The 23,165-nt window shown below is 36.3% G+C and overlaps 1 protein-coding gene and 1 pseudogene across 1 annotated transcript in view; both read right to left on the bottom strand.

Moving 5' to 3' along the window:
- Lrrc72 (leucine rich repeat containing 72) overlaps positions 1 to 7,888 on the bottom strand; it is a 53,330-nt gene extending 45,442 nt beyond the window's left edge. The window contains exons 1-2 of the mRNA XM_076853746.1: positions 7,820 to 7,888; positions 563 to 636 (exon numbers count right to left, since the gene is read on the bottom strand). Of these exons, the coding sequence (XP_076709861.1) occupies positions 563 to 636; positions 7,820 to 7,888 (143 nt within the window). The remainder of the gene's footprint in view (positions 1 to 562; positions 637 to 7,819) is intronic.
- Positions 7,889 to 15,975: 8,087 nt separating this feature from the next.
- LOC143641914 (small ribosomal subunit protein eS24 pseudogene) lies at positions 15,976 to 16,363 on the bottom strand (annotated as a pseudogene).
- Between the last annotated feature and the right edge of the window lie 6,802 nt (positions 16,364 to 23,165).

The following is a 23,165-nucleotide window of genomic DNA, read 5'->3' as shown; positions in this document are numbered from 1 at the left end:
ATAACAATATTAACTGGACTAATGATAATTGAGGACCTGGATACCAGATCTTCTTCTAACTTCTACTAATTCACCTAATCTTCACAACAACCCCACGACTAAGGAGTATTAGTACTCACAGAAAATAAGGTTGCTAGATAAAATATAGTCTATCCAATTACATTTTAATTTCAGAGAAACAAAAAAAGTTTCAAATACTGTATGAAATATATTTTTAAAATTGTATCATTATTTCTCTAAAATTCAAATTTAATTAAATAGTCTATATTTTTTATTTGCTAAATCTGACAAGTGCAACAGGGAGTTTACATAATATCCTAAGATTACCCAGCTGGAAGGATAGAGCTGGAATTCAAACTGGGCCTGGCTCAATATTCTTTGTTTTGATCTCGCTTAGCATCTTGCTTCTCCAATGGAATTGGTGAGCCCCAACCAGGGGTAAAATAATTAGGATGTGGTTGCCTACCCAGTCTATGAGGTAGGGGAACTGAACCTATGAAAGATTATAACATAATACTCTTGTTTTTTATTTTATTTCATTTTTAATATCAAATACACTTACTTTTGAGAAAGGAACAGCTCAAAGACATCAACATCCCTCTTGTGGCCACACATCTTTAGTTGATCTTCAACTACCTAATAACATATAATTAATCTGTCAAGCCACATTCCAGTGGGCAAAAGTACCGAGACATTTGCAGTCAATAACAATACGTCTACAAGAAGATCAAAAGAAAGGTGAGCATCCAGTAACCACTCTAAACTGATAAACTCCAACACTGCAATTATATATTATTTACTCATTTTTGTGGTTGAGTTTCATTATTTTAAGTTCTGGGAACAGATGTGCAAATAATTTTTAATCAGAAAAAAAATGTGCATGTATACATATATACCCCAAACAACTTTTTGATTCTGAGGCAGGATAATTTGGCCTTTAAATAATTATTCTAAAATGCTCCTTTAAACATAAAGTATTTGTATTAGATAGGTTTCCCATACTTATGGAAGACATAGTATTGGGTTGGAGGCAGAGGGTGAAGGATATAATGTATAACACTATTGAAGATTCTTCTTTATTGTCTATCACATTATACTTGGCACCCAGGAAGTTCACAGCAAGTGTCAAACAAATGAATAAGCGAGTGAACAGATGTCATGATTCTTTGAACAAATATATTTTCCCTTGGTTGGTAAGCAACAGCGTCTTCATTTTTTATGAGTCACTAACACACTCATACTGTGGGAGTTTTTGGTGAAGAAGCAACTTTTATTCCCTAGGTTTTGTTTTGAAAATACAAATCCAGCAACAGTTATAAAAGGGCTTTGCTTCTTCTTTTTAGGAAGAAGAAGAAAATTTGCTAAATTATAAAAGAAATTATAAAATTATATTTAGAAATTATAAAAGGAACATTTTGCTAAATTAGGAAAGAACATTTGTAGGCCACATTACCTAAAATGATATGAAAAAATTAGAGCCCATCTACAATTTTTCATGGAAGAGTAAAGTTAACAAGACACAAGGAAAGGTAAAGGAATTATTTTTGTGGTTCTGGAACATAACAAACAATGAACATATCAGAATCAAACATATCAGAATCAAAACAATCACCAAATTTCAGCTAGGATTTGTTGTGGGTGGTAGGGTTGTAATGTCAGCAAGTGACTTATAAAATTCTGAGAATGGTTTTGCTCTTTAGTAGAGAACTTTAGAAAAACAGTTAAATTTAGTGGGGTGAATAAATATTTAAAGAAGTAAGGAAGGTGGGTCTACTGGAGATGGAAGGCAGCTGCATAAGTATAGTTTCAATCTTATTTTGATTCCTTGTTAAACAAGCTGAATCTAGGAGCTTGTGGAATGTACAGGTTCAGGCCTAAGTATTCCTATCAGGGTATTTTGTTATCCTGTGACATAACCTGAATCTTGGAAAAACTCACTGGATCAGGCTTATTCTCATCTGGGGATTTTAAACATCTAAATTCCCAGTCTCTACTTGTATTGGTAATCACAATTTTCCAAAGTGTTTGGGTGACAAAGGCTGGTAAAAGTAGAGTTTAAAATTTGCAGTTAACTGTTAAATTTATAAATGTGCTTTTAATTTCATCAGTCAGCTCATATCTATTACTCAGAAATACACAGGCATATATACACCAAAATGTGAATATTATTGTTCATCTCTGTCTACCTTGTCTGTGTTTGTGAAATAGTCTCAATAATTGGAATACAGATTAAAGTGTGACCTCACAAAGGAGTACTGTGCAGGCAGAAGTTTAAAAACGATAGAAACGGTGTGATGGCTAATTTTACGTGTCAACTTGACTGAACTAAGGGATGCCCAGATGCTTAGCAAAACATCATTTCTGGACATGTTTGTGAGTATATTTCCAGAAGATATTGACATAGAAGAGATTGACATTTGCATGGGTAGGCCGAGTAAAGTAGTTCACTCTCAATAACATGGCACAGGGGGTGGGGTAAGGTAATCATCCAAACCTTTGAGAACCAAAACAGAGAAAATCAGAGAAAGGATGAACTCACTTTCTCTTCTGGATGCCCAACCAAGGGCATTCATTTTATTCTGTGGGTAGACATCAGAACTTCCAGGTTTCAAGCCTTTGGTCTTAGACTGGAATCACACCACTGGCTTTTCTAGGCCTCCAGCTTGTGTACATAAGACTATCGGACTTTTTGTTTTAATTTGTTCTTTTTAGTTATACATGATAGTAGAGTCAAGTTTGACATATTTATATGAACATGGAGTATATCTTATTCAAATTAGGATCCCAGTTTTGTTGGATGTACAAGATGTGGAGAATCACTGTGGTGTCTTTCGTATATGTACATAGGAAAGTTATGTCAGATTCATTCTACTGTCTTTCCTATACCTATCCCTCCCTCTCCCTTCCCTTCTTCCTCTTGTCTAATGTACTGAATATCTATTCTTTCCCCTCCCTTATTGTGTGTTAGCATCCACATATCAGAGAGAACATTCAACTTTTGGTTTTGGGGATTGGTTTATTTCACTTAGCATGAGAGTCTCCAGATTCAACCATTTGGCTGACTGATATTTCATTGTGTATATATATATACCACATTTTCTTTATCCATTCATCTGTTGAAGGGTACCTAGGTTGGCTCCATAGTTTAGCTATTGTGAATTGAGAGGAAATAAACACTGATGTAGCTGCATCACTGTAGTATGCTGATTTTAACTCCTTTGGATACATGCTGAGAAGTGGTATAACTAAATAAAATTGTGGTTCCATTCCTAAATTTTTGAGGAATCTCCATACTGCTTTTCATAATAGTTACACCAATTTGCAGTCTCACTAACAATGTGTGAGTGTACTCTTTTCCCCACATCCTTGCCAACATTTATTGTTTCTGTATTCTTGATAGTTGCCATTCTGACTGATGTGAGGTGAAATTTTAGAGTAGTTGTAATTTGTATTTCTTTAATTGCTAGAGATGTTTAACATTTTTTTCATGTATTTTTTGACTGTTCATATTTCTTCTTTTGAGAAGTGTTTAGTTTCTTAGCCCATTTATTGATTGGGTTATTTGTTTTTTGTTTGTTTATTTTTGGAGTTAAGGTTTTGAGTTCTTTGTATATTCTGGAAATTAATGCCTTATCTGAAGTGTGGTGGCAAAGATTTTCTCCCATTCTGTAGGCCCTCTCTTCATGCTCTTGATTATTTCTTTTGCTGTGAAGTTTTTTAGTCTGATACACCATCCCATTTATTGATTTTTTTTAATTTCACGTCTTGTGCTTCACGACAGACTGCAGAACTTCTCACTTCACAATCTAGTTATCTAATCCCTTGTCCTAAATCATTCTACGTATTTGTTTATCTTATTGGTTCTGTTTCTCTGGAGAACCCTAACACAAAATAGATATCAAGACACAGAAAGATATCCAAAACATTTTTAAGAAGTAATTGTCATTATAATTTGTGTAAGTACAGCAATATTTTTGTTCAAAATAACACTTATGTACACACAAAATGCACATATTCCAAATTGTTAGCAAAAATCATCACTTGAAAACATGAGGAAATTTCATTTTCTTTTCTCTCTCTCTCTCTCTTTTTTTCTTTTTTGAAATGCAGTCCTCTGACCTCAGTTTCCCAGGTAGCCAGGACTATAGACACATGCCATCATGCCTCTAGGTAATACATTTTTAAATGTTTGACTATTGTGATAAGCACATATTAATTTGATCATCAGAAAATAATACATATTTTGACAAATTTAGCTGTATAATAAGTATTTAAAAGGATTTAAATCAGATTCAGAAAACAAGGAGACAAAAAGGGGAAATGGAAAATACCAGCAGTATATGTAAATCACTGGTATAATTATTCACTCAACTTTGAATCCTGGCATGCTTCTTTCCAGCCAACAATTTTGTGTGGATCTAGTACAAAGTATGAATGTTAAAGTGCCAAGAAACCTGAAATTGTACCAAGAAGTTCAGGTTTCAGCCAAACTGTGGAGAATCAGTTCTAGTCTCCACCCACACACAGCTACTCGGTTGCATGTTTTCATCTCAAGGCACGCAACGAGCACCCTCCTTTCCCTATTTTTAAAAACAATGGTAAAATGCACCCACCAAGGGATTTACCATTTTAAAGTTTGTGGTTCTGTGGCATCAAGTGTATTCCCATGCTGCACATTTGCCTTGCTGAGCGACCATCACTGCCTTCCATATCACAACTTTTCATCTTCTGTAGCAGGCTCTGCACCCAGAGGCTACCTACTCTCCCTTTACTCCTCCCTCCAGCCCCTGGTGCCTACTGTTCTATCTTCTGTCATTGAGTTTGACTAGGGACTCCCACAAGTGGAATTGTCCGGGTGCAACTGGTTTATTTCACTTAGCATTGTTTTCAAGATTCTTTCATGTTGTAGCATGTGCTAGAACTTTTTTCATTTTTATCTATCTACCACATTTTCTTTACCCATTAATGTGTCAAAGAACACTTGGGTTGATCTTGATCTACCATTTGGCTGTTGCAAATAATACTACTGTGAACACGGATGTACAGAGATCTTTGTGAGTCTTTCACTTATTTGAGTAAATAAACAGTAATGGAATTGCTGGATCATTTGGAATTCTATGTATAATTTTTTGAGGAATTTCAATACTGTTTTCTGCAGTGACTGCATACCACAAGCATTCTTTAAGATGAACATATTTTAAACAGTAGGTCCAAACCTATTCACTCAGCCATTTATTCAATCAAACTACTGAGCACTTAATCCAGGTTGTGACTAGTTTAGTCTGTGACTAGCTGGTAAATGTGGGAATAAATTAGGTAAGATGCCTGTTCTTTATGAACAAATCTGTTAGTAGGGGAGGTAAAAAACAGAATGCTACAAAAGAAGGTTGCAAATGTAAAGGGCTGTTAAGAAAAGGAAAACATGCTCTGGCAAATTCAGAAGAAGAAGAAATTCCTGTCAGTCTGGGCACTGTGAGAAGATTTCAGGGGCAGGATCAACAGGCAGGTCTGTAAAGGGTGAGAAGAAAAGAAACAGGATGTTGGTGGAAGAAGAGAGTAAGAACACAAAAGAAAGAAATTATGAGGTGTGTGGGGCTGTGTGGCCTCTGGCTGAAAAGGCAAGTGGAAAGCAACCGTGAAATAAATTAAGAAAGGTGGGCTTGCATTATATTATGGGAGCTAATGTTGAAATTTAGGCTTGGATATGTGTGCTTAATCAGTGCCCAAATAATACTTTTACAGGCTTGGAGAACTCTCACTGAAGTCTACATATTTTAAGAAAACTTATAATTTCTTTATTTGTTTCTTTTTAGATATACATGACAGTATTTTGCCATATTATACATACATGGAGTATAACTTATTCTAATTAGGATCCCATTCTTGTGACTGTACATGATGTGGAAGTTTCACTGGTGGTGTATTCATATATGAACATAGGAAAGTTATGTCATAAACTATAATTTAAAATTAACTTAATTTCATGTGATCTATATACACATATATGAAATACAAACATGCACACACACACACACACACACACACACCCATGCACATGGATTAGCTACATAGTAAAATCTAAGAAAGTTCTGCTTTTTCCCATGACAAACACATCAATTCTTTTAAACAGTATCCAATGTGAAGCTATTTCAAAAGCATTTTTCCTCTTTCTCTCTTGGTACCCTTGTTTTGTTGATACTCTAAAAGCATGAACTTAATTAAGTATTGGGTAATTCAGCATTGACTCAATTCTGGAACAACAGGGATATATTGCAGGATTTCTGAACATGAGAGAAGACGTTGCAGGCTAGGCTTCAGGAAGGTGCCTTTCACAACAAAGTATATGATGGCCTGGGGTGCAGAGATAGCTGCAGACAGCAAGCAAGGCCCCCTCTAGAAAATCCAGATCATATCTAATGAGCCTGCCCCAGGGTGATGGCAAGTGAGCATAAGTAGAGAATAAATATGATATGGTGTGAATAGAGGGCATTGGTGGGAACTAGTCGGCAAATGGAGGTTCTACAAGGACAAGAGAAGTCACTGGTGATTCTCATGATGTGATGACTTGATGATGAGAAAGGTAACTAGGCTGGGAGGGAAGATAGAGTTGGGTGAGAAATGCTGAGACGGAGGCCCTGATGGAACGTAGAAGTCAAGGTCTCCACCAGAAAGCTGCAAGTATGAAAGCAGATCTCAGCGACATCAAGGTGGATCTGAAGCTCTGCTGAGTCCTGTCAGTCCATAGGAGAGAGTGGGACCCAAGTGCAATCATGGTGAAGTGTCTTCTTCCAGGGAGAGAAGGAAGGAAACAAGTTGGGTATGGAGAGGGAGGAGAGGTGGTTGTAAAGTTAAGGGCAAGACCTTGGGGCAGTGGGACCCCTGAGGCGGGATTTCCGAGAAGATAGAACTTAAGTCTGCAGGACTGCACTTGGGTGAGAGAGGTTGTCACTCAGAAAAGGTATTGAATTTGGAGGCCAATTTCAGTAGCCTGGTGAGGGGGGAAATCAGATTTCAAATTAATTGGTTAACACCACAAGAAAATAAAAACAATCCAACACAGAATTGGGATGAGGACAATTCTAGCATAGGGAGAAAACAACAACTTCCTCCATTGCCCAATGCCTTAGAATCTAGAGTCAACAGAAAAAGGCTTTAAAACTGTAGGATTATTCAATCCTAGAATAGTCTGTATTGAAGTCTATAGAAGAAACTATCCTTTTTAAGGATTAATTCCTACACCTACATGCAGCACACCCCACCAGTTAGCACTCAGCATGAGTGGCTTTCAATAGGTTCCAGAACTCTCATTCTTCACGAATCATAGTAGCCCCTAGCCAATCAGGTCTGAGAACTTTAGGAAGCCTTGCTAGCCCCTGTGTTGCCCGATTCTGAGATCTACCCACCCCCACCCTGCCCCTAGATATTCCTTAAGACATCATTTTAATTGCTCTCAACTTTGCTTGTTCTGTCCCTCAAAGAATTCGCCCTCTTCAATTGTTTATTTGTACTTCAGGGAAACAACATTATCAGGGACCACACACATACAAATATATGTGAGATTTAAGAATTCAAAATTCATGGCCTGAAAGTCTCCAAATCACCCTAATTAAATACACAGTAGATATTGAGCAGGAAAACGTCAATGACTTTTAGTATGGATCTCTGGTAGATCCCAAACTCTACCCAGGACATTTTCGACCTCTAGTCCAGGTAGAGGGACTTGGTGGCATTTACAATTGCTGGACCCCCTTCTACCTGAACCCCAGGAGCAGCCCTTAGCTGTCCTGGGTGCCTTTCTCGGAAGGGAGGCGCTGCTTACCAGAAGACTCTTCTGTAGCGCAGTTTCGGGGACTGAAGATTTGTTGGAGCACTGGAAAGCGCGGGACATGGTGTTTAGGTCTCAGGTCATCAGGAAAATGGGCGATCAGTGGCACCAGTAGTCCACATGGCTGGCCCTGCGGTTCATTGTTCTGTCACCAAGAGTTTATGCATTCCTGTCGACCTAAAGCCAATCCCAAGGAGAGAAGATGTGAAGCCGAACCCTGACTTTTGTGACGTTTATGTGTGAAGTGACGTTTATGTACGAAGTGACGTTGATACCACAAGCACACCTCCGTGCTAGGATGATGCCCGGGCGATGCCTGTGGCAAACACAGAAAGAGTAAATGCCTGCAGCCAAGCTTGGGTCAGAGGGCCTGAACGAGCCACTCAGGGATAGTTTCATTGATTTGAAATAATAATATCAGAAAATTTAGGTTTCTGAAAATTAGATACGTCTCGTGACTACTGGGTAATATTGGCGAGTAAGAGTGTAGCGGTTCCCCTGCGGAGATAGGGGAGCTTAACGCAAAAGGATAAAAACATCTACCACTGATTCTGTCATAAAATCAGACATTTGGTTCACCATGGATTTTTTTTTTTTTTGCATAAATTTTGATTTAAAAATACTGCATTAAGATATTTATTTTAAATGCTGAGTTTTTGGTGTCCCTTACATTTTGCACCAAGGCCAGTGCCTCCCCTTGCCTCATCATAACCCAGAACTGGCAGGGGAAGGGGTGGCAGTATTAAGGTTCCCCAAGATTCCAAGTGCACAGAAAATGAAATTCTGCTGATTTTATTTGCCAAGAGCAAAAGCACGTTGATTCAGTAGATGAAATGTCCTTTCTCTGGTATAAAACAGATACATTGAGACATTATTTTATTATTTTGCCAGTCCTTCTAACCTTTACCAAAAAAAAAAAAAAAAAAAAAAGGAGAAAGAGAAGAAAAAAACATTTTACAATTGATTGTTCTCCACCTAGCTATATTGAAACCTCTGTCAAGCTTATTTTATAATCTTATTTAATTGAATCTTATTCCTCTCTTGCTTGGGTAACTTTAAGATTGGATACTGTTTATGACATCCCTGTATTATACTAGAGCCTAACACAATGTTATTTTTAAAAATGTTAATTGAATTTAATGAGTTGGTGTCTAGTCTCCAAATTTAAACCTGAAATTTTGCAATTAGCTTTTTTTAAATGGGTTAAACTAGTTGCATTATAGTGTTGGTGAAAAGCAAGTACAGTGGAGAAAGCAAGAATATATTATTTCAGTTCTTCTAAAAGAAATTTGGTGCTGGGTGGGGTTAAAAGTCCTCTAAGTTATCATGAAAGGAGTAATCATCTGAGAACTATCATTTAAATAGTTTATAATCAGGGAAATAAAAATCAGACAAGAGGAATGGTCTACTGAGAAAATATATTGAATAATTTATTGGTTTCTTCCATGTTTGTAGTTAATGTGTGTTATAGCATTTTAGATATTATTCATGAATATGCTATGTGGACAATGGAAATGCATAATACTTATTCAACTTTTTACAAATGTAATTTTTAAGACCACAAGCATAATAGGTTTATAGACATCTTACAAAAGTAAACTATTTTTATAGTTTCTAAAAAATCACATTTAAAAATTTCATCCTTTATTTATTTTTAAACCTTTTCATGTTACACTGATTAAGACAGAAGTATTTTTTAAAAGCCCACACAACAAAACCTCTTTTTAGGAAAGCAACTCAGAAACTCCTTTATTCTGAGGTCTTAATGTGTTCTCATTTCAAGAAAAATTTACAATTTAATGATCATGAAGGCTAAAATAATGCAAACTTAACCATAGGATGTCAAGGACAAAGGTTAATGAATATACTTTTTATGTAAAGACTCTTCCCAGATATCCTCATACTGGGGGTTTAAATTTTTTACCAAAGTAGTGTCACTAGCAGAGTGAGCAGAAAATTTTAACTTCCATAGGGTGGGATTATAGCCTGAGGGAGGTTTTAAGAATTCATGTAAAATGTACGTTCTCCTTTGCAATCAATCTTGTTTTAATATAAAAATAAAGTGGTTCATCTAACTCTCCTCAAATCTTTGAGTAATATTTACACTGAAGCAAGACACCCTGTGTTTATCCTGTGGCTTTACCTCCCTGGCTTGCTGCCATTGCTGCGGGGGGATGCATACCCCCTTTTGAAAGCTCTATCATATCATATATGTGGGGTTGGATCAGAAGAAAGAGCCTGTGCTCCAAGTCGGGGCTTGTGGGGTTTAATCTCAGCTCTGACGTTAACTAGTTGTTGGCCAGTTCCAAAGCACTTAATGTCTTTGGGCCTCAGTTTCTTCAACAGTAAATGAACAAGTTGAAAGTTCAGTTAAAATTTTATGTTGTTTAGTTACACTTTCCTGTACAGGTAATATGAATTGTTTACAGAGTTGAAGATTCTTATGGTGATGTTGAAATAGAATCATTTTTAAAGAACTTTTCAGGGGGCTGGGGATGTGGCTTAAGCGGTAGCGCGCTCGCCTGGCATGCGTGCGGCCCAGGTTCAATCCTCAGCACCACATACAAAACAAAGATGTTGTGTCTGCCAATAACTAAAAAAATAAATAAATAAATATTAAAATTCAAAAAAAAAAAAAAAGAACTTTTCAGTGGAAAATGTACAAGGAAACCTACATAAGTTTAAAAATTCTTCCAGATTTGCCTTGAATCATTCCAATGATCAGTCCAGATGCTATCTTTTGAGTAAAAAATATTTTTGTTTATTTATTTATTTATTTATTTTAGAGAAAGAGAGAGAGAATTTTTTTTTAATATTTATTTTTTAGTTTTGCATGGTGAGCACGCTACCACTTGAACCACATCCCCAGCCCCAAGTAAAAAATATTTGTTAGATAAAATGATTATTGACACCCATTTTCTGCTGAATGAGAATACAAAGATCAATATATTAATCACAATCAACACATATTCTTATATTTATTAAAAGGTATACCTGGGGCTGGAGTTGTAGCTCAGTGATAGAATGCTTGCCTAGAACAAGTGAGGCCCTGGGTTTGATCCTCAGCATCACATAAAAACAAACAACAAACAAATAAATAAAATAAAGGTTAAATTCTTTATTTTTTATATTTATTTATTTATTTATTTTTGTTACCAGGGATTGAACGCAGGGGTCCTCAACCACTGAGCCGCATCCCCCAACCCTTTTTGACCTTTCATTTTGGGACAGGGTCTCTCTAAGTTGCTGAGGCTGGCTTTGAACTTGGGATTGTAGGCATATGCCACTGAGCTGGGCCTAATAGCAAAAGGTTAAATTCTTAAAAAAAAAATGCCTGTTTCCATGATTTGGTGATAAGGTTATGAATATTTTCATTGTTAAAAGTTTAGATGAAATAATGTCTCATTTTAATTGATAATTACATTTTTTTCTGGTTTACATAAAACGCAAATAATAGTGGAATGTTGGGGGACAATTCTCCATGAATCCCTGTGTTGTTGCACATAAGTAAAAGCATTGACTGCTTTTACTTAGGACTATTTTTTCAAGGATGTTTGTATGGTGAAGAGTCTTGGAAGATATGGTATCTACCACCAGAGCAAAACGCAGGTGTTTTATTTTGGTTTGGTTTTTAATTGGGCAGCATAATAAAAATTATGTCTCTATTCCTTATAATAAAGATAAGGTCAAGCAGACTTACTGCCCAATATAGATTTGCTTTCCCTAAGCTCAGGGTTCCTCTTCTGTAACACAACTCGTTTGCATTTTTTTCTACAAGGAAATAATCATTTGCATTTGCATTGTTTTCATATTTATTGCTTAATATCCAAATGCCAACTATAAACCCCACAAGCTAGATCTCTAGATCTAGATCTCTAAAGAGTTTCCTAGTTATTTCTTGAAGTCATCAATGGGTTGTTTCAAATCATCTTGCAGCATCTGGCAAAGTTGTGTTCCCTTGCTTTCCTCTTTTAGTTAATATCTGCTGCATTCAGACTGTTGAAACAAACTTCATTCCTCTATCCCCAAAGTACCCCTTTTGATCTCTTGGATTCATGCCCAGAATGTTATCACTTGATGCTCTAAGTTTTGGCATTTTTAGATATTAAAGTGGTAGTGGGTTCTGAGCTGATAGGGGAAGCATATATCTTTCCCCAGTACCATGTCACATTTTCCCATAGGGTTCTGAAAGAATACCACCCATATTTAGTTTTTATTAAGCTGCTTCAGCAAAGCAAAAACTTTTTATTTTTTTCACCCTTTGTTTCTTTTCAATATTTGTACACAATCCCCTAAATGCCCACCTGGATAGGAAAGGGAAGTGTCTCAGGTTTGGAAACACTCAAACTGTCTAGAAGAGCTAGGAACTGCTAGACATAATCTCAGATTAAACAAAGTAAATTCAGTTGCAAACTTGTGTTGAATTCAGTGTGATTTCACATTTTCCCCCAAGATTAGGTAAGCCCCCAAGTTTAAGCTCTGTCCATATTCCTGGAAGACACTTATTGCGTTTGGGGCTAGGGGAGCACAACCCCATCATTTTGGGATCCTAGGTAATAAGTGAAAAAAAGAACAAGGACTTCAGGTAGGTACATTGACTTGTGAAATGTGAGCAGAGGGTGGGTGCCAAGAGAAGAAAGGAAGAAGGGCATTTAAATAATGGAGCCAAGGACAGAAGGTCCTAGGCTGAAATTAGAGATGATACAGAGTGGAAAAATGATTTATAAAAATTAATTTCCATTACAGTATTTCAATGTGTGAAATCATTGAAATTTCTAACCCATGCCTTACTGTGCTCAATTTAGACTTGGTGAGAATTGTTAGAAAATTTTTCCTAAACTAGAATTGAAGTCTTGTTAATGCAGTAGAAACGTACCTTGTCACACATGATACAACAATCAGGAATTTGAAGCACGGATTCTCTATATAAGTACACATATACATGTGCATATTTTGATGTATGTGCCTGTATGTGTGTGTATGTATACATACACATGCACCCCCCAACACACACATATGCACACAGAGCAGGTACTATGGTTCAGATGTGGTTTGTCCCTTGAAGGGTTCATGTGTTGAAGGTTTGGACCTCAGAGTAGCAGTGTGGAGATATTGAGTGGCAGAACCTCTAAGAGGTGGAGCCTAATGGGAGGTAGTTAGGTCATAGGCAGCTGCCCTAGAAGAGCTTAAGGGAGTGCTTCTTAGACCCTGGCACTTCCCTAGAGAGTGAGTTATTATGAAAGAGTAAGCTTGACCCCTGAATTGTTCTCTGGTTTCCTGTCTCATCACATGACCCCTCTCCCACATGTTCTTATTATGCTGGTATCTATCATGAGGTCCTTGCTATGGGGAGAAAAAATACAGCTGCCTAATCATGAACTTTCAGTCTCTCAAACTGTGAGCTAAACAAACCTCTTTATACACTACCCAAACTCTGATGTTTTTAATTACAGTAACAGAAAATGGACTAAGAACAGCAGCAACCTTGACAGTGCCCTCAGTGACCCCTGCCTCCTGGTGTTTACATCATTGGAAGATCCCCTATTTTTGCAAATGGGATGGATTTATGGGGTCACTTCTTTTTTTTAATATTTATTTTTTAGTTGTAGTTGGACACAATACCTTTATTTTCTTTATTTTTATGATGCTGAGGATCGATCCCAGGTCCTTGCTCATGCTAGGTGAGTGCTCTACCGTTGAGTCACAACCCCAGTCCTACGGGTTCACTTCTAATGAATAAGATATGAAGACTGGGAGATCACATTTGAGATTAGATTACAAAAAGACTGTGATTTCTGTCTCGTGTGCCTTTCCCTTGCTTTCTTAGCTCATTCTGCCATGCCATGAGCTGACCTATAAAAGAAGCCCACATAGAATTGATGTCTCTGTCTAATGTTCAGAGAGGAACTGAAGTCTTCCAACAGCCAGGTGAGGCAGCTTGGAAGGGAACATGCCCCTTCATCCCCTGCCAAGGGGGCCTTGAGATAACTGAACCCTGGCCTCCACTGCAGTCTTATGACTTTGATGGGAGGCACCCAGCTGAACAATATATCCAGATCCCAACACTCAGCAATGAAGATAAGGTTTTTTAAGTTGATAAGTTTTTTTTCTTTCTTTCTTAAAATTAGGGTGTTATAATTATACATAGTATTTCAGTTCATTTTGACAAAATCATGTATGCAAAGAATTTTATTTCAATCATCATTCCCTACCTTTTCCTCCCTTTCTCCTTCCCCTATTCTCCCTCCTGCATTCTACTGATGTTCCTTTCACATCTTTATTTTTTTCTCATTGGTAGTTTATATATACATATAAAGATGAAATTCATAGATATTCATATATGTCTATAATATGATTTTGTTAAATTCAGTCTGTATTTCTTCCCCTTTCCCTTTCCTCCTCCCTCCTTCTCATTCTTCTTCTACTTTGCTGATCTTCCCTATATTTTTATAATATCTGATCCCCTTCCCCAACTCCTTCTTTCCCATATTTTGCTCTAGCTTCCACATATGAGAGAAGACATTCAACCCTTGATTTTCTGAGTGTGACTTATAATACATCACATGGTTTTCTACATTTCCATCCATTTACTGGATAAAGCAATTATTTCATTCTTCTTTATAGCTAAGTAAAACTCTGTGTGTATATATATGTGTGTGCCACATTTTCTTGATCCATGATTCATGTATTGATGGGAATTTGGGTTGATTCCATAATTTGTCTATTGTAAAGTGTGCTGCTATAAACATGGGTGTGGCTATTTGTAATATGCTGATTTTAATTCTTTTGGATAAATGTCAGGGAGTGAGACAACTGGGTCATATGGTGGTTTAATTCTTATTTATTTATTTATTTATTTATTTATTTATTTATTTTTGAGGAAACTCCATACTGTCTTCCAGAATGGTTGTCACATTTTCTTTATCTATTCATCTGTTGAAGGGCACCTCATTTGGTTCTATAGCTTAGCTATTGTGAACTGAGCTGCTGTAAATGTTGATGTGCTGCATCCCTGTAGTATGCTGATGTATACTGAGGAATGAGATAACTGGGTCAAATGGTGGTTCCATTCCAAGTTTTCTGAAGAATCTTCATACTACTCTCCATAGTGGTTGCATCAATTTGCAGTCCCACCAGCAATATATGAGCATACTTTTTCCCCCACATCCTTGCCAACTTCACTTATTAATTGTTGATTTTATTTTTGTGCTTGGGGGAATGTAGACCCTATGTTTTCTTCTAGCAGTTAGAAAATTTCTGGTCAAATTCCTAAACCTTTGATCCATTTCGATTTGAGTTCTGTGCAGGGTAAGAGATAGGAGTCTAGTTTCATTTTTTTTTCTACATACAGCTATTCAGTTTTCCCAGCACCATTTGTTAAAAACCCTATCTTTTCTCCAGAATTTATTTTTGTCAAGTATCAAATGGCTATGTGTATGCGGTTTTGTCTCTGTGTCTTCTATTCTTTTCCACTGGTCTTCACATCTACTTTGATTCCAATACTATGCTATTTTTTGCTACTATAGCACAGTAGTATACGTTGAGATGGGTATTGTGATGCCTCCTGCTTTGCTTTATTTGGTTCAGAATTGCTTTGGTTATTCTTGGTCTTTATTCTTCCAAATGAATTTAAGGACTGTTTTTTCTAGTTCTGTGAAGAATGTCATTGGTATTTAGATGTGGACTGCATTGAATCTGTTATGCTGCTTAGTTTTGAGGTCATTTGCTATGCAGCTATAAGCAGCTAGTCATACACATACAAAATGTATTATATGCCTGTTATATAGAAATTAAAACTACAAATATGCATAAGACCATAAAGGAATATTTCCTCTGTCACACAGTTCTTCTCAAAAGAATCCTCATCCTTATTATTTTATGTAGTGAAAATTTGACAAAATTTCACTCATCCTGTCAATTTCCAGATTAATATTTAGATCTAGAAAGATTTACTCTTGAAATTTTATGTATATACACCCATATGTTTAAATGTAAGACTCAAACTCTTTTACCATGGACCATAATTTGAGGATACTTTTAAAAGGATTTCTATTAAACTAAAACTTAATCTAACTTGAGAGTTTTTTAGAAAGTTTTTCCAGTTTATTAATCCTCCCATGAAAAATTCGTATGATCACTGCAGACAGTCATCATAGAGTATTCTTCCTTTTGCCTGCACCCACATGGACCTTTGAAATTCCCCTGACTTTCTTCATTCTATTCTTGAATTCCTTTCTCTGTTTTTCTCCAGGCTATGTCTTGAAAATTTATGTTTAGGCTCATTTTTCTTATATGTTTTTGCATAATTCAAGAATCATAAATCATGTCAAATTTAGTTGTCTAGCCACCACCAAAATGGGTTATGATTTCAAATACAGAGACCACATCCAGCATTGTCTCGTACATTTTGGTTAGTTTCCCCCAAATTTTTGTGTTCTGCTGGCTTCCCAGGTGAAGAATACTGATAACCATTTATTTCCTCCCACATAGTCCATTGGTCACGTACCTCCTTGTCTGGATAATTACTATGTGGTTCATGATAGCAGCAGATGCTCGAGTAGCTAGGCAGGAATAGAGGAGTGCTCTCCACCCACCAATCATATCAACACACAGAAGGAGCCCAGGGGTACCAGAGTGGGAACCAAGGCCTCTGCGTGAGACCACTGGGCTTGATGCCTGATTGAAAGTCCTCAGCTGAGTGTTGACTTAAGAAACACATCATTTTTCTCATAATGTGTACTAATAGCAACTCAATAAGTATTTTTCTCATCACTTTATGAAGTTTTAAAAAATATATTATACACTTAAAACACTACCAACAAAGGGATGGTGTAAAGCATGATCATTATGTCAAATCTTGGATATTAACAACATTTGGGTTTATGATCTATCACCATATGTAGTTTTCTTTAATATTCTAACTGAAGCATTTGAAGATATTGAGATTTTTTTCTGTACCTCTGAATTATTTTTTAAGGTCACTCTAAAAGATTCAGTGAAATTAATATCCTTATTGACCCAGAATTTTTTATAGATGATCACAGTTAGCAGTAGCATCTAGGAGTTTTGGCAATGGATTCTTTGTTCCTCTCATCTACATTCTTTGATGGCAGAAAGAGGCATCAAAACCAGCTCCAGCATGTCTGGGTCACCATGTGTGGCCAGACATGGGCCATCAAACCATTTAAAGGGCTCTTTTCACGGCATGAGGGAGCTGGTTTGGATAATCCAGCACTCTGTATTTATTCATTTGTTTAGTCAGGCATTGAAATTAATTGAGTTTGCACACACTCTACCAGGGACTGGGGATATGGGTAAGAGATTCATAAAAGAATGTAAGTTAGAAAGCAAGTAGTCTCAGTAATCACAGCTTTAAATGAACTTTAATTGTATTTGTTCTGGTTGTTATTGACTGGCAATCAAATGCATCATTAAAGATGTTACTATTATTGACTTAGAGCCTGTATTGCTTCAGTTGCCTTCACACATAATTTCAAACTGTCTTATTAGGCACATTAACTGTGTGTTCTTTGTGGCCTTTATTCAGTTGCTAGGTTCTTGATAATGATGCTTTCATTACCACCTCTTCATACAAAACAAATTGCAGAGTAAAGGCCAATAATCCTTTTATTAAAGAAACTATATATTGGAGAGTAGTTCAAAAGAAGTCTTTTTCATAAAACTTATGAAGGCATTGAGAGATTTTTTGCCCCACAAATTTAAGGCTTCTAAAGTTTTATAAAATGATTTTTGTTTCATGAATCCATTTGTGGTTATAACAAAGACAGAATCTGTTTTCAAAATAAATATATGATTGCCAACAAACTTGGCGATTTTCCATAAATTTAGGAAGGAGAGACTAGCTGCTAATTTAGGCTCTGCCCAATATTTTACACTTTACCTAGTGATGTGGATCATTCAGTAAAAAGTAGAAATGAAGCCAAAGGCCATCAGAACCTTACGGCTTATATAATTGACTCCCTGTGGGTAACTTTTGCAAGCATAAGTCGATTAAAAATAAGAAGGAGGGTAAGGGAGAGGATGATTGGAAAAGAACAAAACAAATAGAGAAGGGAGAGAAAGAGAAGAGAGAAATGAGAAGGAAAAAGGAGTGTAGAGAAGAGGAAAAGGAGATGACAGGTGAAGAGAAGATGAGAGAGAGAGAAAAAAACACAACAGGTAGGAGGGCAAGGAGGGAGAGGAGCCAAGGGAAGGGGCACACTGTGGTTGGGGATTATTTTACATCTTGATCACCCTCATCTTTGAAGAGATATCTTCTTGGAGGCACTCGTTCATCTCCAGTCCTGTGTCCCAGTGAGGCTGGCAATTAAAACCCTACCCCACCCCTGACATTAAGGAGGGTAGAGAGGTGGGCATGTGATCTGAGCCAGCCTAAGCAAAATAATTCCCCTTAGATTTTTCATATTGGAACTTGGGGAAAGGAGCAGCCTTTTCATTATATTGAGACTGTATGATGTCAGACCTAAAATTATATGTCTTTCCTTGACTTTGAGAACCGAGAGGGCTTCTGATGACTGAACTGTAAGTTCTCTGCCCTGTTCTACTCCTATAGATTAATCCCCAAGCCAGTCAACCTTCTTTATCCAACAGACCAAGGGCAATTTTTATTTATCTCAAGGAGCTGATTTCAGCCCCTGCAAGCTGCTCTGAATCATTCAAATAATCCAATCACATTCTATTGTTAGAAGCAGGGGGCCCCTCACTCTTTGGATACCACAAAGGCTGCTTTCCACAGCCCCTGGCTGCTCACTACTCTACAGAGTGCAATCCCTGGGTTCCATGTGTCATGCAGCGTCCTTTCCTCTGATCTCATCTGTGCAGTGTCAAGTGTCATATGTTCAGCCAACTCTATAACCCTCAGGTAGGATCCCTCTTTCACTAATGGGGTGGAGAAGAGACAATTAAAACAACATGTGCTTTAAATCAGCATATTATAGTGATGCAGCCACATCAATGTTTATAGCAGCTCAATTTAGCATAGCTAAGCTATGGAACCCACCTAGGTGCCCTTCAGCAGATGAATGGATAAAGAAAATGTGGTATGTATACACAATGGAATATTACTCAGCATAAAGATGAATGAAATTATGGCATTTGCTGGTAAGTGGATGGAGCTAGAGAATATCATGCTAAGCAAAAAGCCAAACCCACCAAACCAAAGGTCAAATATTAACTCTGATACATGCATGCTAACATACAAGAAGGGGCATGGGGAAGAATAGAAGTTCATTGGATTAGACAGAGGGGAATGAAGAGAAGAGGAAGAAATGACAATAGGAAAGACAACAAAATGAATCAGATATAACTTTCCTACGTTCATTTACGAAACACAACTAGTGTAACTCCACATCATATACAACCACAAGAATTGGAAGTTATACTCAATGTATGTATAATATGTCAAAATAAGCTCTATTGTCATATATATCTAAAAAGAACAAATTAAAAAAAATTGCAACAAAATGTGATGCAAATTAGTTGATACCAGGTCAGCATTCTACCCTGTAAATTTGTTGGTGCAAAGCCAACAGAAATAGAAGGGCATAATTGATACTTACAGAGACAGACTTGCAGACTTAGAATTCCTGGTTCTATTCACCCTGGAGCATCTGCTTTTCCTATTATTTTCTCTTAAACTTTCCTTTTTACTTTTTTAGTTTGATTAGGGATTTTTTCAATGTCATCAAGAGATTATGGATACAAGCAGCAAGGGAAGAAATCAGGAAGAAAAAAAATAATCAAAGGAAAGTTGTTATACATGTGAGTTGGAACAAGAACCTCAATACTAATCAGTGAAACCAATAATATTTGGTTGTTTGTATTTGAATTGAAATTAGTAGGTTTTTTCTTAAGTAAGTGTGTAACTAACTGATATATTTCTTCTAGAATGAAAGATTATATAAAAGATAAAGAAAGCAAGTGATAGTCTACCATTGTGAACAAGGAAAAAAGCTCAGATTGTATAAGTCATGCACTGCAGTAGGCTAATGAAGAAAACAAAATATTAAGAAATTAGAGTATTGCCTATCAACTCATATTTATACTTAAAAGTACTATTTTTAAGGATACAAAGTTTATATCTTTGGAGTGTTAAGGAGTCTTAAAGTTCATAACCTGATGATCTTTTAAAAATTATTTTTTATGGAAACAAAATTCACCTAACATAAAATTAACCATTTTAAAGTTTATGATTCTACTTTCAGAACATTTTGATCTTTCCTAAAGGAGATAACATACACATTACACAATTTCTTCTCATAGCCCAGGCCCAGCAACCACTAATCTGCTTTTTGTCTTTTTAGATTTGCCTATTATGATATTTTACATAAATGAAATTAGACAATATGTGGTCCTTCATGTCTATCTTCTTTTATTTAGCAAAAAGTTTTTGAAGTTCATACATCTTTCCCCATGTACCTTATTCCTTTTTGTGTCTGAATAATATTCCATTATATGAATATACCATATAGTATTTATCCATTTGTACACCAATTGACATTTGCATGTTTCCTCCATTTGGCTATTATTATAGTACTGCTAAATACATTTCTTTACAAGTCTTGAATATCTATTTTCAATTCTTTTGGATATAAACCCAAGAGTAGAACTGCTGTGTCATATGTCAATTCTAATTTTAATTTTTGAGGAACCACCAAACTTATCTACAGGAACTGTAATATTTTACATTCCCACCAGCAATGCATAAGGATTTCAACTGCAAAACTTATTATTATGTGCTTGATTTGCATTTACCTAATGACTGATAATGTTGAGTTTCTTTTCATGTGCTTCTTGGTCATTTGTATGTATTTTTAGAGAAATGTTAATTTAAGACCTTTGCCCATTTAATTAGGCTGTTTGTACTTTAGTTGTTGGATTTTTAAGAGTCATTTATATGTTCTGAATACTATATCCTTATCAGATGTGTGATTTGCTAATATTTTCTTCCATTCTACAAGTTATCTTTGTAACATAATGATTTTGTACAGACCATTTCTATTCTTTCTCTAACCAATGTTAATGAGAATTTCTCCTATGTGTATTATCATTGAGTATCTATTTTCAACTTTATCCATACATTGAGAGGTTTTGCTAGAGTCACTGAATAAGAATAGAGTCTATATGACCCACCTCCCTAGCCACAGTCTTTGGTTTAAACCTAAACTTAACTGTATCTTATGACCCTAGACACAGATATTGGTCAATCATGCAAGCCAGATTAATCAGAATTCTTCCCTAGACTCTTCACTATCTTTTCATGAAGCTGTTATTAGTTTAGAATCTACCATCAGTCATATTTCTTCTTGCCTAAAATGATAATAGAAGAAGATCAAACTAACATATTGTTTTAGTTAGCTTTTTCACGCCGTGACCAATACACCCAATAAGAACAATTTAGGGGAAGAAAAGTTTATTTGGGGCTCACGGTCTCAGAGGTTTCAATCCAGAAATGGTCAACTCCATTTATTTGGACACAAAGTTAGGCAGCATGTCATGGAGGAAGGGCATGGGAGAAGGAAGCTGCTCTCCTCATGGCAGCCAGGAAGAGGCGGGGAGAAAGAATATGAGGAGGAAGGGGCCACAGGGAAAGGTACCCTTCCAGGGCATGCCCCAGTGACCCAACTTCTCCAGCCATGGCCCACCTGCCCACAGTGGTGGGTAGGCAAAATCACCAGTGTATTCAAACTAGGATGGATTGCTTATGTTGAAGCTTTCATAATCCAATCACTTTACCTCTGAACATCCCTGCATGACCCCAGGAGCTTTTGGGGGGGACACATGATACTCAAACCATAACAGAGCAAGTCTTTTTTTTTTTTTTTAATTTTATTATTTATTTATTTATTTATTTTTAGTTCTCGGCGGACACAACATCTTTGTTTGTATGTGGTGCTGAGGATCAAACCCGGGCCTCACGCATGCCAGGCGAGCGCACTACCGCTTGAGCCACATCCCCAGCCCACAGAGCAAGTCTAACGGTATTTGAGTCCTTGGTTCTAGCTAGCTCCACACCTGCTTTGACTGTAAGTTAGTTATGGAAATAATATACTTCCCCTTTGGTTTAGGCTGTGTGCTTTAGATTTTTAGATTTTAGCCAGGTGATGTGGTAACATTATCTTGTGGGTATATCTCATAACTTCATAACATTGTCACATTATAGGTCTACATTCTCCCCGTGCTAATCTTAACTTTTGCTATAATTCTTCCCCAGAACTGGCATCTACTGGCTTCTTTCAACAAATTAATGACTAATAAGAAAATTAAAATTACTTCTAGTGGAACTATTTTATTGCTCTTTCTTTTTGAAAATACACACTAAAATTATTGGCCAGCTGCCCAAAACTTGAAACGCAGAGGCATTTTGTGAATTATTTAAATACCATGACCCTGTTTGCAGTTTCTATCAGTTACTGGAAGAATGCTATAAAAAGAGCATTTATGAAAAAGAATGTGTTGTGTAACCATCTGTGGTAGATGTAGGTGGTCTAAAAACTATTTATTTCATTCCCACTTTCACTCAGAAACTTTAATAAAACATGTGAATACCATTCAACCAAAGGAAGTCATCTAAGCCCTTTATTTGGAATTATTTTAAATAATCCTTTCTGTATTTTCTAAGTTGGATTGTATAATTAGCTAATCCATCTACCTATTGTGATATTAGGTGGTAAAAAATGTCATGCATCCTGTCTTTGGTGTAATTGCATACATTCCTTTTCAATTTCCTTTTGTTGGCTTTAGCTATATTTTGTATCATAGCTTTAATAACTAGGATGTCTTTGGGGTGAAGAAAATCCCTAGTTTCCGATCTTTGTTATTTGCAAATTAATGGCTCTAAGTATCACATAAGCACTTCCATGATTGTTTGTCTTGGTGTGGCCCATGAGGAAAATGATTTCCATTATCAAAATTATGCTGTTATTTGATGTGAGCCCTTGGTATTTTTCTGTTTTCAGTAAAAGTTCAGGAATGATCTGTCGGAAGTCAAGTTTAACAAGATCATATTGTTGAACTGGTAAACTTGGAATTTCTTTTACTAAGAATTCTAGCTTCCAAGCTTAAGTTTTTCTAAATATATAGCTATTTTTCCTTCTTCCTTTGTTTCTTGCACTATTCTTATTTCAATGAACTATTTTATTAACTTTATTTTGATATTTAATATTGATTTCAGCTAAATTGTATAGATAGGGTAATATAACAAGTTCATGCTTTGAATTAATTACAAAGATAGGAAAAAGCTTCACTTAACTGATGGAATGACTCTGAGCTCTTGTCTGGAGTTCCACATAAAAGAGACCAAGAGGAAAATCTAACTGTG

This window comes from Callospermophilus lateralis, chromosome 1 (genome assembly GCF_048772815.1).
Source record: "Callospermophilus lateralis isolate mCalLat2 chromosome 1, mCalLat2.hap1, whole genome shotgun sequence".
Lineage (NCBI taxonomy): Eukaryota > Metazoa > Chordata > Mammalia > Rodentia > Sciuridae > Callospermophilus > Callospermophilus lateralis.
This window is presented reverse-complemented; position numbering and strand designations above follow the sequence as displayed.